Source organism: Colobus angolensis, unplaced genomic scaffold (assembly GCF_000951035.1).
Source record: "Colobus angolensis palliatus isolate OR3802 unplaced genomic scaffold, Cang.pa_1.0 Scaffold392, whole genome shotgun sequence".
Lineage (NCBI taxonomy): Eukaryota > Metazoa > Chordata > Mammalia > Primates > Cercopithecidae > Colobus > Colobus angolensis.
In genome coordinates, this window is record NW_012117288.1 from 549,994 (window position 1) to 565,442 (window position 15,449).

The 15,449-nt window shown below is 48.6% G+C and overlaps 1 protein-coding gene across 1 annotated transcript in view; it reads left to right on the forward strand.

Annotated features, from left to right (window-relative positions):
- The first annotated feature begins 2,031 nt into the window (after window positions 1-2,031).
- Window positions 2,032-15,449, forward strand: part of EPN2 (epsin 2) — a 62,613-nt gene continuing 49,195 nt past the window's right edge. The window contains exons 1-4 of the mRNA XM_011955012.1: window positions 2,032-2,175; window positions 8,043-8,165; window positions 9,042-9,806; window positions 11,735-11,905. Of these exons, the coding sequence (XP_011810402.1) occupies window positions 9,212-9,806; window positions 11,735-11,905 (766 nt within the window). The 5' untranslated portion in view covers window positions 2,032-2,175; window positions 8,043-8,165; window positions 9,042-9,211. The remainder of the gene's footprint in view (window positions 2,176-8,042; window positions 8,166-9,041; window positions 9,807-11,734; window positions 11,906-15,449) is intronic.

The window sequence follows — 15,449 nt, forward strand, 5'->3', positions numbered from 1 at the left end:
CCGTGTTAGCCAGGATGGTCTCGATCTCCTGACCTCGTGATGCGCCCGTCTCGGCCTCCCAAAGTGCTGGGATTACAGGCGAGAGCCACCGCGCCTGGCCTGGGACTGGGTTTTCACAATGTTGATTGACCTGTGATCGTTAGGTTTGGGGAGGGCAGTGGAGAGACAGCTCCCTGACAGCCGAGCTTGATCTTCAGTGATGGCTGCTGAAAAGCCACTCCCCATAGTTTCCTTAGGGACTTGATATAGACCCCAGCTGAAACGTGAGCATCTTTCTGTCAGCACACGATCAGCCACACCTTGGTGGCACAGAGGCACGGGGTATGGAGATGTATGCCTTCACCACAGACCCACCTGTGCTGTTTGGAACTGTGAGAATCCTCTGTCTCTCATGATAGGGAACTCTAGATTTGCAAAGAATTTCCCCACCCAGCTCTTCAAGCCTTTGGAGCACATTTTTATGGAATACTTCTTACCTCCTGGGGCATAACCCTAGCCTTGGAATTTTTTTTTCCAGTTTTGTTCTGTTTGCTGTTTTGTTTAGTTTCTTTCCAGTCTCTACTCTCATTTGAATTCTGTGTTTTCAGCTATGCCAGAAATTTTTCCCCTAGCTTGTCCCCTGCATGTATGAGGATCCAGCTGTTATTTTATCATTCCTGTCATGAGTCACTCTCAACAAAGAGCAGATGTTCCCAGACGTTGGTTGGGGGTGCCTCATTCACAGGGAGTGCCGAGCCCTCCTGGTAAGGATGCGGTTCTTCCTTGGTTGGTCTGGGGCTGTGGGTCACCTGTGGCTGGGGAGAGCCTGGCTGATGTCTCTGCACTCCTACTTGAGGCCCTATTGGAGGTTCAGGGAAGGGCCCATGCTCTGTCCTTTTGTTGTTTGGCTGTTGCTGCCTTTCTACCTCTGGTTCTCTCAGGTGCTTCGTGCACAGGGTTTGCAGTTGGAGGTGTCAAAAGCACACATTGCTGTAGGTTACAGCATGAGAATTCCACGGGATAAGTGGCTTCATGCACAGGTGGACCTAGAGGTGCAGACCACATGCTGTTATGTCTTGTGCCTTCTCCTGTCCTTGGCTTCTTGCTTTCTTCTGTGGCTACTTCAATCATAGGTAAACTCTGACTCTGCCCCTGGGGTGTGTTCCAGCAGCTTACCAACCCTGCTGGTTTCCCAGAAGTTTTAGGAACTATCCAGAGGGCTCTACAAATGGTCCAGTCTGGATTCTTAACATATCACTGATCTAGCTGCTGGGCGGGGGGACTGTGGGGCTTTAATTGGCTTGTTCTGAGTCCTGGGCCTACTCCTGGCCAGTTCCGCGAGGATGACTGAAGTACTCTTTCCAAGAAGAGGGGGATTATGGTTGTTGCATAGGCAAAACCAACGATTCAGTTTTCAGAATGGAAATGAAATATTTGGTTTAAAGAACCTTACCTAGTTCTGGGGACTAACTGTAGAAAAATGAGTATTCCCTTTCATATTGAGTAGATACAGCTTTTAATGTGGAGGCTCTGAAGCTCCCAGGGCATTTCAGAAGGCCTGATAATTTCTGCATTGCTCATGGTGCTACTTCCCCAGGCCACCTCAAGCATTTAGTTTGAGGTGTTTGTTGGAATTTTATTGACTCTGTGTGGTTAACAGTTGTTATCTAACGTGCGTCACCACCCTTATTTCTTAGTAAAATGACTTATTAATTAATACAATTTCAAAACGAGTTTTTAGGGCTAGGGCTGGAGTGAGGAAGGTGTGGCTGGTGTGGTGGTGACCAGGAGCGTCTGCCTGGTCATCTCATCCCGCGAATAAAGTGGCCATTCTGTGGGCCTGCTCAGCCTGTTTTTTTGTTTGTTTTGAGACAAAGTTGCTCTGTCACCCAGGCTGGAGTGCAGTGGCATTATCATGGTCCACTGTAGCCTCCATCTCCTGGGCTCAAGCAATTCTCCCATCTCAGTCTCCTGAGTAGCTGGGACTGCAGACGTGCGCCACCATGCCCAGCTAATTAAAAAAAAAAAAAATTTTTTTTAAAAAATTTTTGTAGAGATGAGGTCTCACCATGTTGTCCAGACTGGTCTTGAACTCCTGGGCTCAAGTGATCCTCCTGCCTTGGCCTCCCAAAGTGCTGGGATTATAGGCATGAGCCACTGCACCTGGCCCTATCCCTGTGACAGCTCTCTTGGAAGGCACAGAAAGGTTTGTTTGCCTTGAATCATGAATCCCACTTTACATCTTGCTGTCTTCATTCAAAAATGTTTAAAGTTTTGACAGAATTGTATAAGTTCATGTACTTCATTTATCAGTTAGCATCAAATAGTTCTAGGTAATACCTGATATGATGATAGAACTGGATTTCTTTTCTTTTCTTTTCTTTTTTTTTTTTGAGACGGAGTCTCGCTCTGTCACCCGGGCTGGAGTGCAGTGGCCGGATCTCAGCTCACTGCAAGCTCCGCTTCCCGGGTTCATGCCATTCTCCTGCCTCAGCCTCCGGAGTAGCTGGGACTACAGGCGCCTGCCACCTCGCCCGGCTAGTTTTTTGTATTTTTAGTAGAGACGGGGTTTCACCGGGTTAGCCAGGATGGTCTCGATCTCCTGACCTCGTGATCCGCCCGTCTCGACCTCCCAAAGTGCTGGGATTACAGGCTTGAGCCACCGCGCCCAGCTAGAACTGGATTTCTAAAGGCATTTCTAGTTACTGAGGATCCTTTCAATTGTCAGTATGTAATTTATGAGAATAATTTTTTGTTTTGTTTTGTTTTGTTTTTTGCTGTATTGAGTCTAAAGTTTTAATAGAGTTTAATGTTGTTTTTCCTTGTTTTGACAACCCTCCAGCCTCCACCTCTAACATCCATATCTGGAGGTTCTTAAGAAATGATTGTGAGCTAATCACACACTTCCTCAGGTTTGAGTGAGGAGCCCAGAAGGTAACAAATGATCCTGTTTTAGTTGCATTTGCATGTGCATTAGTTCAGTCTCAACAAGCTGGAAAAAAGAACATTGGAAAATTGAGAAGGAAAGTTTGGAAAGTGGAGCGTGCAAACTGTGGGAAAAAGAGTGAGAACAAATCAAAACTCAGATTCTAGAAATAATAGAATGTGGCCGGGCGCAGTTGGCTCACGCCTGTCATCTCAGCACTTTGGGAGGCCGAGGCAGGTGGATCACTTGAGGTCAGGAGTTCAAGGCCAGCCTGGCCAACATGGTGAAACCCTGTCTCTACTAAAAACACAAAACTTAGCTGGGTGTGCACCTATAATCCCAGCTACTTGGGTGGCTGGGGCACCAGGATTACACGAACCTGAGAGGCAGAGGTTGCAGTGAGCCGAGATTGCGCCACTGCACTCCGTGTTAGCCAGGATGGTCTCGATCTCCTGACCTCGTGATGCGCCCGTCTCGGCCTCCCAAAGTGCTGGGATTACAGGCGAGAGCCACCGCGCCTGGCCTGGGACTGGGTTTTCACAATGTTGATTGACCTGTGATCGTTAGGTTTGGGGAGGGCAGTGGAGAGACAGCTCCCTGACAGCCGAGCTTGATCTTCAGTGATGGCTGCTGAAAAGCCACTCCCCATAGTTTCCTTAGGGACTTGATATAGACCCCAGCTGAAACGTGAGCATCTTTCTGTCAGCACACGATCAGCCACACCTTGGTGGCACAGAGGCACGGGGTATGGAGATGTATGCCTTCACCACAGACCCACCTGTGCTGTTTGGAACTGTGAGAATCCTCTGTCTCTCATGATAGGGAACTCTAGATTTGCAAAGAATTTCCCCACCCAGCTCTTCAAGCCTTTGGAGCACATTTGCCCTGAGCCTGGGCAACAGGGCGAGACTCTGTCTCAAAAAAAAAAAAAAAAAAAAAAAGATAAATAACAGGTTATGCTGTGGAGGGTGGTATATGATGTTTGGAGCTTGGAGCTTGCTCCTGGGATGGACTCAGGGCAGATGTTTGCTGGGAGAGGAGATGTTTAAATGTTTATAGCCAGTCCTGTGGTTGAGGGGAAACAGTGAAAAATGAGGACCTGAGGTATACAAGGCCAAGTGTGGCAAAGTAATGGAAGTCCAGATGTTCAGCTGGAATAGCTAGAGCTTTGTGCCCACTGGCACTGCTAGAGTCCTGCCTCATGGCCCACGCATCATGGACTGTCTTACGGTTGGAATCATTAGTTTCGGCCTCCAAAGTCTTGCTTAGGTGAGGTACGTAGCCCAGTTGGCCTGGAAAATGAAAAGCCTCGGCTGGGCACGGTGGCTCACGCCTGTAATCCCAGCACTCTGGGAGGCTGAGGCGGGCGGATCACGAGGTCAGGATATTGAGACCATCCTGGCTAACATGGTGAAACCCCGTCTCGACTAAAAATACAAAAAAATCAGCTGGGCATGGTGGTGGGTGCCTGTAGTCCCAGCTACAGGCTGAGGCAGGAGAATGGTGTGGACCAGAGAGACGGAGCTTGCAGTGAGCCGAGATTGCGCCTCTGCACTCCAGCCTGGGCGACAGAGCAAGACTATCTCAAAAAAAAAGAAAAGCCTCCAGTGACTTTTCTCCTAGTAAGAATTATTTATTTGTTTGTTTATTTATTTTTTTTTAGAGACAAGATCTTGCCATGTTGCCCAGGTTGGTCTTGAACTCCTGAGCTCAAGTGATCTGCCCGCTTCGGCTTCCCAAGGTGCTGGGATTACAGACATGAGCCACACACCTGGCCCTAGTGAGGTGTATTAGTCTGTTTTCACACTGCTAATAAAGACATACCCGAGACTGGGAAGAAAAGGAGGTTTAATTGGACTTATAGTTCCACATGGCTGGGGAGGCCTCAGAATCATGGCAGGAGGTGAAAGGCACTTCTTACATGGCAGCAGCAAGAGAAAAATGAGGAAGAAGCAAAAGTAGAAACCCCTGATAAACCCATCAGATCTTGTGAGACTTATTTACTATCACAGGAATAGCACGGAGAAGACTGGTCCCCATAATTCAGTTACTTCCCCTGGGTCCCTTCTACAACACATGGGAATTCTGGGAGACACAATTCAAGTTGAGATTTGGTTGGGGACTCAGCCAAACCATATCATGAAGATTTCTTTTTGTTTTTCTCTTTTGAGGCAGAGTCTCGCTCTGTCACCCAGGCTGGAGTGCAGTGGCGCCATCTCAACTCACTCCAACCTCTGCCTCCTGGGTTCAAGTGATTCTCATGCCTCAGCCACCCAAGTAGCTGGGATTCCAGGTGTGCACCACCACACCTGGCTAATCTTTGTATTTTTAGTAAAGACAGAGTTTTGCCATGTTGGCCAGGCTGTTGCTGAACTCCTGGCCTCAAGTGATCCTCCCGCATTGGCCTCCCAAAGTGCTGGGGTTACAGGCGTGAGCCGCCGTGCCAGGCCCTAGTGAGGATTTCTTAGCTCCATACCTCTCACTTCTCACCATCCGCCTGTGCTGAAAGCTGTTCCTGTCTATCAGCTTTAAAAAAATAACAGGCAGCCACACAAATTATATAGGCCTTATTTTGTTTTTTTGACTATAATCAGTATTTTATTATTTTATTAGCTTTTTCCTTTTTCTTGAAGTTTAAGTATTTCAGAGACCATCAACAGATGTCCTTGCAAGTTAGTCTGTTAGAGAAAACCCCTGCCTTGGTCAACAGCCCCTGTTTCTTAATTGTTTGGAGTTCCTTTCCCAGCTTGTGTCTGGGAGGGCAGCGACACCTCGGCCCTTACTCGCAGGAATCACTGCCTTTTCTTTGCTGCCAAAGGTCTAGGAGGCTCATTGGGAGTCCTGACTGGGCCTCACAGCCTCCCTGGGAGGACACTGGGCCCAGCTGGAGGTCTTCCACTTCCACCTACAAGGTCACTAGATAGGGGAGGGCAGCAGAGCCCAGGGCATTGTTTCTCACTTAGGAAAGTGTTCTTTTTTTTTTTTCCTTAGGACATTCTCAACCATTTGATACCATTTTACTGGGAAGGAGGTGGCTGAAGTCCTTTTTTTTTTCTTTCCTTTTTTTTTTTTTTGAGACAGGGTCTCACTCTGTTGCCCAGGCTGGAGTGCAGTGGTGTGCTCTTGGCTCACTACAACCTCCGCCTCTCAGGCTCAAGCAGTTCTTGTGCCTCAGCCTCCTGAGTGAGCTGGGATTATAGATGTGTACCACCACAGGGTTTCGCCATGTTGCCCAGGCTGGTCTTGAACTCCTGAGCTCAGGCAGTGTGCCTGCCTGGGCCTCCCAAAGTGCTAGGATTACAGGTGTGAGCCACCATGCCCAGCCAAAGTCTTCGTCAGTGGTGAATCCTAGCTCTGCCCACTTCTCTGAGAAGCTGAAGAGTCATACCTGCTCTACATCAAATGGAACAACAAATAGAAGGGCCTGGTGGTCCCTGGCATATTGTAAGGCTCCTGAACATTAAGTACCTCTGATCATTACTACTACTACTGATTTTGACACATATTTGCCCTTTAAGCTGGGAAATATTCATTAAAAATTAAAATGTTCTTTTGTTTTTCTCTTTGTGAGGCCCGTCGTATCTTTGCCAGCAGTAAATGTTGCATCATGAATGAAAAACCTAATTACATCAAATGTGCAGGCCACCGTGAAAAAGTTTTTATCCCTGGTCCTTTCACAGCCTTTGCAGAATATGCCTGATTTTAGCTGAAGCCCTGTTCTGTGACTTCAGATAGAGTCAGATTCCTTGACATATTTGAGAGTGGAGAGAAGGTCTCCTTGGCCAGAGCAGATGTATGGGTTATTACCAGGGCGAAATTTTACGTCCTGCCCCCTTTTTGTGTGTGGAAGATCATACAAAGTGCTTTTTCCTATTTTCTCATTTAACACTAAACAGCAATCAGTACAGAAGACTTCTGTAACTTTCTCCCCACGTAACAAGCAAGCAGTCAGTTTTGCAGGACACCAGCTAGGTATCCTTCAGTTCTACTCTGATATTTACTTGGAGATAGCTTCGGATCCCACATGTTGAGGGCCTCGTCCCACAAGACCACTCCCTCCTTCCCAGCAGTGCAAGTCCAGGCCTCTGGAACTTCTGACCAACCAGCTTCAAGTTGAGACCCCTTCTTTGGGTTCCGTTAATTCGGTAGAGTGGCTCACATAACTCAGGGAAATAGACTTGTATTTATCTATGTATTATAAAGGATATTACAGAGGATACAGATGAAGAGATGCATAGGCCAGGTCGGGGAGAAGGATGCAGAGCTTCCATGCCATACCTCGGTGTCACCCTTCAGGAACCTTCTTGTGTTCAGCCATCCAGAAGCTTCCTGAGCCTGTCCTTATGTCTTTTTATGGAGGCTTCATTATGGAGACATGATTGACTAAATGATTGGCCATTGGTGATAATCTTCAGTCCCTCTCCCCTTCCTGGGACTGATCTTGCCTTGGTCTTTCTTGTGACCAGCCCCATCCTGAAGTTGCCTAGGGACTGCCAGCCCTCAGTCAATCATTCACATGCAAAAAGACATCACTGTGGAGATTCTGAAGATTTTAGGTTTGGAATCCCTGCCAAGTGACAGGGATGAAGACCAAATACATATTTCACAATAGCAAACCCTCCTTTTTGTGTGATTGTGATGAGTAGTCACTGCATTTCCTGTGGCTTTTCCTTGCTTCTGCCACCTTTTGTTTACTTGTTTTTTTGATGTGCCCCTTACCCATCTGAGGCTTTAGATGAGGAAGGTAGGAGCTACCTGTTGTTTCTGTGGCAGAAACATCTTGAGAGTAAAGACCACCACAGGAGGAAAGGGAGGTGCAGGTTCTGGGCCTGGAGTGACCTTAGTCAGCTGACCGTGTGATTCCAGGCCTCAGGTTCCTCACTTGTATAGTGGGAAAAATAATCCTTCCCCTGAGGGTTTGGGGGGACAGCCGAGCAGGTAGTCAGGATGGTGGGTGGAGCCCCTTGCTTCCTAACCGGGCCCTAGCTGTCCTAATCTACCTGGGGCAATCCCTGGAGACTTCTAGGGACTCAGTTTTCCCATTTTATAGGTAAGGAACTTTCATCCCCTGCCAGACTGTGGCCTTCTTGAGGGCAGGGACTCTGTTTTTAACCTGTAACATTTATTTATTTAACAGTGTTCATTTCTGTGTTGGGCACAGTGCTAAGTACTGGGTGCTTGCTGGTGATGAGGCAAATGAAGGTTACCAAACTTGTGGACAGGAGCCTCATGTCACAGACGTGGACCTCACTGTAGCCTGGTAAGTGAGTGTTATCTGGAGGAAGAGAGGGGATAGATGATGTGTTTGGTTGGAGCGAGTTAAAGGCTAGCCAGGGGTCTCAGTTTTCTTTGTGAAATGAGGGGCTGGGCTATAACCAGATTAGTTTTAAGGCTGTATTAGCTTGGGCCAGATGCTGGAGGCTTCTGAAAGCCAAGTGGAGGTCTTTATCCTTTTTCTAGAAGAGCTGTTAGGAATCTTTATAAATTCTTGAGCAGGGAAGGTCAGGCGAAAAGTGATTGTCAAGGAGAATTTTCTGGACATTCGGAAGCACAATGGACCAAAGCAGTTTTGAAGGTATTGACAGACATTTTTGAGTTAAGATAGACCTGAAATTAGTCTCTTTCTTGTCATAATGTGTATTTTTTTTTTAATTTAAATAAACTTAAAAAAAAAAAATAGAGATGGGGGTATTGCTGTTTTGACCAAGCAAGCCTCAAGTAATCCTCCCATTTCAGCTTCGCAAAGTGCTGGGATTACAGGTGTGAGCCACCATATCTGGTCTCACACATAATTTTAAATCTGCCAAGATCAGCTTCCCCCAGCACTTCCGATTCTTCCACAACTGACTTTTGCCAGGCAGTGAAAAGACAACCCATAAAATAGCCATTCCAGTGGAAATGTTTTGAAAATAGAGCAATAGTCGTGATGTTTACTTCCTTTCTCCTAAAGGCTTAAACTTGAGTGTAAATTTTATTCATTGTTAACTGGTAATACTGATTTTATCTTGGGTTCATCCTGAGGAGGCTGGGTATGTCCACTCAGCTCCCCAGTTTTACCCAGTACCTGCTGCTGGACCAGTCTCCCACCCTCACAGGGGGCTTACGTCGCAGTGGAGTGGGTTTTCTCTTTCTCTAGGTCATGGCTTCCAGCTTTTCGAATCTGAGGCTCCAAAGGAGGAAATGACCGTTCAGGGATCTTACTCCAGCTTGATTACGGAAACTGAACCTTCATAGGGTGCACATTTACCAAGGACAGGAAAGTTTCTCTCTTTAAAGGGCTTTAAACTTGTAACAAAGAAAATAAAAATGACGACTTCGTCTATCAGACGGCAGATGAAAAACATTGTGAACAATTACTCGGAGGCAGAAATCAAAGTCCGGGAAGCCACCTCCAATGACCCGTGGGGACCATCCAGTTCTCTGATGACCGAGATCGCTGACCTGACCTACAATGTGGTGGCCTTCTCAGAGATCATGAGCATGGTGTGGAAGCGGCTCAATGACCATGGCAAGAACTGGCGGCATGTGTACAAGGCGCTGACCCTGCTGGACTACCTCATCAAGACAGGCTCTGAACGCGTGGCCCAGCAGTGCCGTGAGAACATCTTCGCCATCCAGACCCTGAAGGACTTCCAGTACATTGACCGAGATGGCAAGGACCAGGGCATCAATGTGCGTGAGAAGTCAAAGCAACTGGTGGCCCTCCTCAAGGATGAGGAACGGCTGAAGGCTGAGAGGGCCCAGGCTCTCAAAACCAAAGAGCGCATGGCCCAGGTTGCCACTGGCATGGGCAGCAACCAGATCACCTTTGGGCGAGGCTCCAGCCAGCCCAACCTCTCCACCAGCCACTCGGAGCAGGAGTATGGCAAGGCTGGGGGTTCCCCGGCCTCCTACCATGGCTGTGAGTAATGAAAGTGCTTCTCACCCTTTACCAGAGCAGCAGCAGTGGGTGACAGGTGGGGTGGGTGTCCCTGGGCTTAGGGAGTGGTGACCACTGCAGAGCTTGAACCTGTCCTGAGTACCCAGCTTTTGGTGGCCCAGGCAAATTGTTCTTGGTCTGGATTGAGTTTTGGTTATAAAGGGACTTTTATTTTAGTCCCTTGGCTGCTCTGGTTCAGGGGTTTCTAACACCCTTTGCTGCTCTGTGGGTCTCATTCTGTACATCTGGGCAGAAGGTGGGCAGAGGCAGGTCTTTTCTGCTTCCTTGTCAGAATGGGTCTGGCAGCAAAGAGGGTTGTCGTGCTGCACATACAATGGGGAGTTGACTCTGGTAGCCAGGAGGAAACAAATGCTCTTTCTTGATAATCTTGTTTCTTTAATCTCATATTAAATGTTTTTCTACCGACTGAGCTGCAGGTCTCTTGAATGGCTCAGTATTATTCTGCTTCAGCAAAAAACTTGTACCGGTTGTTAGTGTGAACAAGGCCTCCCTTCCAAACATGCAAATGAGAGTTCCTGGTGATTTGGTTGCATGGCTGGGTCTGCATTGAGTGGGGCCAGTCTAGTTCTAGTTTTGCATGTTGGGTTAATATGGGTCCTTGTCCTGTGGTCAGAAGAGGTTTCAGGGGACGGAGTGGAGTTCAGGGCCTGATGGAAGCTGGTCTCTGTGAGCCACATTGGCATCCTGGCTGTTCATTGGAAGTGGTCCCCCAACAAGTGTTTCTCCATTTTCACAGTGCTGTGCCAGCCACAGTGTGGACCCCACACTCAGAGAGACAGGTGGCCCTAGTGGCCTTTGGGGGACAGGGTGAGGATGGAGGTGGGGGTTGTAGAAATTATATCTTCTGGCTGCTGAAACAAAAGTGCAGATCCCTAGTAACACTATGTCAGCATAGCAGAAAACTTTTTTTAGAGGAAGTTGTTTGTAGTTTGACAGACCTCAGTCAACCCTTGCTTAGTCAGCGTTCTGTTACCAGTCCATTTACTAACATTTCCTGCTTTTGCAGGTTTCGATTTGACATTGTACCGCCACCACTAGCTAGCATTTTGAGAAATGAGTTAAATGAGAGATTTGCATATTAAAGTCAGATTTCCTGCTTCTAGGAATTCTGAATTATTACCGAGCTTGGAGCAGGTTAACATATTCGTGTCCCATATGTAGTTGTCATTTTTCCTTCTTAGTTTGAACTGCTTTGCTTAAGCAAAGGTTGTGACCTTGGTTAAACCTCTTGAAAACAATTTAACCTTAATCTCCAGAAGCCTCAACGTAGGGTTAAGTTGCACCAAAAAAATGAATATTGTCTTTTAAGAAGTGAAATTGTTTTATTTCTTTCAAGGACCCTCTCACCAACCCCCAGAGAGGCTCCCTGTGGCTTGAGTTGGTCCCAACCTGTCTTCACTTCCTCTGTTCCTATGGCTGTGGCTGTGGCTTTGATGCAGGCCAAGGGGAGCTGCCATTCGTTTTATGTGTTTTTCACAGTCATTATTCTCAAGAAGCCAGGGGATACTAAGCAAGGAGCTGAAACAGCTTCATGTTCCGTGAGCAATTTGTGGAACTTTGCAGGTGTAGGGGTGGGACAGTGAGGATGTAGGAACCTGGTTTGATCCACCCCTCCTCCTCATACCGAGTCCAGGGCCTGTAGCCATAGGTCCTGCTGGGCTAAATGATACTGCCACAGTTCCAGCTCTGACGTTTTTGGTTCCCTCAGACCGTACGCTTGAGCTGCATGTTCAGGGTCAGAATGTGGTCAGCGGGCTTTTCACAGCTTCCATCGCAGTGGGCTGTGGGGTTGACCCCGAGCAACTTTGGCCTGCACCTCCTGCAAGGGCTGCTGCGCACCCTCTAATGGCGTGTCTCTCTCTGTGTGTGTGTGTGTCCCTGCCCCACAGCGCCTGAGGCCTCGCTGTGCCCCCAGCACCGCACAGGGGCCCCGCTGGGTCAGAGTGAGGAACTGCAGCCACTGAGCCAGCGCCACCCCTTCCTGCCGCACCTGGGGCTGGCCTCCCGCCCAAATGGTGACTGGTCCCAGCCCTGCCTCACTTGTGACCGCGCAGCCCGAGGTGGGACGGCGGTTTGCTTTTTTCCTTACTAGAAATGCTGGGCAGCTTGCTGGGGGTGTGCTTGCCATGCCAGTACAGCCAACTCTCTCCCTGTCTCCTCTGGGCCTGGCGGTTTGGCCTCCAGCAGGCCCAGGACCCCTTTCTTCCCCTCTCCTGGGAGCTTGTGGCCTGGTTGTGCTCCCTTCCCAGGATCATATGTCACTTGCTGGAAGTTCTGTCAGAGGTTTAGCAGGGAGCTGTTCTTTGGGTAAGGCATGGGGTGATGGCCCATGCTCTCCCCATGCTCCTATTCCCTGACAAACTGGAGGGGGCTCTGCCTGTCCGGCCCACCCATGGTGGTGGGTCAGACACCTTGGCTTGTTGGACCGGAAATGTGTGATTTAAACCTCACAACGCCAGACCAATGTAAGATCCTCACTGGATGGTCATTGGAAGCCATCATCCTTAATGCAATAATGTATGCCTTGCCCTGAATAAAATGGGATTGTTTTTTTGCTTCCCAATTAACTACTGTTCTTCCTGAAATCCCTGTTACCATGGAAAACAGAGAGTTAGCTGTACTGTCAATTCTAGATCATGGTGTTTGAAGATACCTAATTCAATGGGTAACTAAAAATGGGGCTTCTCTTTCTACTAATTAATAATGCATCCTGATCAGAGCCCTACAACTGTAGCAGGTTAAACTGAAAACAGATTTTCACTGTTGCCTACAAGAAAATGCTCTCAGTCTAATCTACCTTCGGTCCCAAGTGGGGTCTCTGCTACAGAGAAGAAAGGTGTGTGTTCTCTTCTACTCTTCTTACAAGAAGGGGCACGACAGAGAGCTTTTGTGCGACTTCCCTGATAAGGTGGCCAGCCTTTATTCAGCCCTGGAAACAGTTACTGTTCATTCATGCCTCATTAATATTACAGCTTGTTTGACTTGGGTGTTTGTGTGATAACTATATTTAACTCTAGAATATGTCCCTTCATGCCCCTGTTTTCCCCTAACAGTTTATACAGGATTTTGGCTTCTTCTAAACTGACATTAGAAAATGTAAGGAAGGCCAGCTCTGCACTGTAAAGAATGTAAATGATAAAACCATGTGTTAAAGGGTCACCCAGGGGCATTGGAGTTACATGCCCATTTCACCCCACCCGGAGAGTCAGGGGCTGCTGTTCTCAGCAGGTCCCGCAGAACTCTCCATGGAGTTCCCTTTTTGTTTTTCCTATGTTGTACCCATTTGGTAACTGACAAGGTCTGTTTTGAGCCTTGGTGGCTAATTCTGCGTTCCCCTGGCCCTCTAGCTCTCCTGCTGGCAAACTGGCTTTCCTGGCACGTTCGCGTGTTAAATAGGGCCTGTCAGGCCTGCAGGCTGGCCGCCGCCCCCTGCTGCGGCTGTCTCTGGCCCTGCCTCTGCACCTTTGCCTGTGTCATTCAGTTCTCTCTGCTTGGATGTTGCTCCTACCACCTGCCCCCTGTTCCCCCAACCTGGCAAGTTGGTTAAGGTATCCACCCCATGTGGATTTCTCTTGTCCTTCAGCCCTGTTAGGAGTTGAAGATAAAAATGAGTATTTTTTTCTTCGAAGATTTCTCATGCCCCAGATGAGTTTTGAGCAAGCAAGTATTATATGGATTGCATTTCTTCCTTTAACCTTTGGGTGTGGCATCGTCTTCACATCTCACTCCCTCCCCGTCAGAGGGTAGGGGGCTGTCGGAGTCGGGGGCAAAGACCCTGGCCATGTTTCTTCTCTGTTCTTTCTTGATGCTTCACAAAGGGTTGAGTATAAGGTAAGTGCTTAATCTGTGCACACCAGTGGATTTGTTTTGAGCACACCTTCTTGGAAAAAGGCAGTGGAAAAGTCAGAATGATGACAGCCATTCAGAAAACTGTCAGGTGAGATGCAGGCTGTGATTCAGGAGAGGTGTTTGTGAGGGGTACATTTGGGACCGCAGACCCCACAGAGGCAGAGGAGGCAGACTGCTCGGAAGCCCTCTTCACATGAGAGCAGCCACAGCCAGAAAGGCCTCTTGTGTGACTGGCAATAATCTGAGGATGTTTGAGGAGAGCTTTCTTTCATGTGCCATATTTCATCTCATTCTCCCTGTGCCCCTCCCTCTCTCTCACCTCCCACATAGATCTGTAGATCTGACCTTGGAAGTCTCTCGAATTGTCCATCGTGTTCCATGGCCTCAATTCAGTGCCTGCCTTCTGACCAATTTCCTCCTGTCAGCCTCTCCCAGTCTCACCCACCCTCCGTCTTTATAAAGGATGCCCTGGTCCTGAGTCTCAGAAAGCCCCTTTAGATGCCAGGCCCTGCAGGGCCATCCCAGAGCCTTTGACGTTGCAGACCTCAGTTGCTTCCACCAGCTGTGTCCCCTGCCCTCAGTCTGGGGGTTCTCCTGTTCCCACAGAAGCATTCCAGACCTTCCCAGGCCTGCTGACATCCGCCTGCAGGCGCAGCTCTGGGCTTTCCTTTTGAAGCCTGCCCTACCTGCCCTTTGCTCTGTATTTATTGAGTTCCCATGGGGCACCAGGCACTGAGCACAGAACAGAGCCCTCTACCCTCATGGAGCTTCCATGGTAATGGGAAAGAAAAACACAATATAAATTATTCAGCATGTTATGTAACGAGTGCTCTGGAAAACAGCAAGACAGAAAGTCCTGCTGAGTGTCTTTGGAGAGGTAAGGGAGGGTGGCTTGTAGTATGAATGGATCAAGAATTGAAGGAGCATGGGGGTGAGCCTTGTGGAGGTTGGAAAGAGCCTTCCCGGCAGAAGGGCAGCTGTACAAAGGCCCTGAAGTGAGAGTGTACTCAAGGTGTTTGAGAAAAGGCAGCCAGTGAGGTGGCGATGAGTGACAGAGCATGGCCAGTGCATGGGGGTGGAGCATGGCAGAGGTGGGCCTAGAGGAGGTGTGGGGCAGGGCCTCTCAACTCTATCTGGCTGAGAGCATGCCTTGAATTCCTAGTCCATCCAGACGGGTACTTTTGTGTCCATGTTTAGATGTTGTGCCGATGTCATTGCCAGGAGCTTTTGAAACACTTTCACTGTGCTTACCTTGCAGATCATGCACTCAGTGGCCCGGTGCTGGGCCTTCTGGGTTTATGTCAGAAATTTTCTTGACTTTCACCCACAGCGAGGTAGGGGAACATGAGGGTTAGGAGGATCCCTTGGGCTGTGTGTGGGCAGGGTGGGAGCAGGGAGCTGGGTCAGGAGGCCACTGTCCCCATCCAGGTGGAAGATGGTGGGGGTTTGGACCCGGCAGGGCTGCAGAGGTCTGGGCAGTGGTCAGGTTCTGGGTATGGTTTTTTTTCGGTTTTTTTTTGGTTGTTTTGTTTTTTGAGACGGAGTCTCGCACTGTCGCCCAGGCTGGAGTGCAGTGGCGTGATCCCGGTTCACTGCAAGCTCTGCCTCCTGGGTTCATGCTATTCTCCTGCCTCAGCCTCATGAGTAGCTGGGACTACAGGCACCCGCCACCTCGCCCAGCTAGTTTTTTTGTATTTTTTTTTTTTTTTTTTTGAGACAGAGTCTCACTCTGTTGCCCAGGCTGGAGTGCAGTGG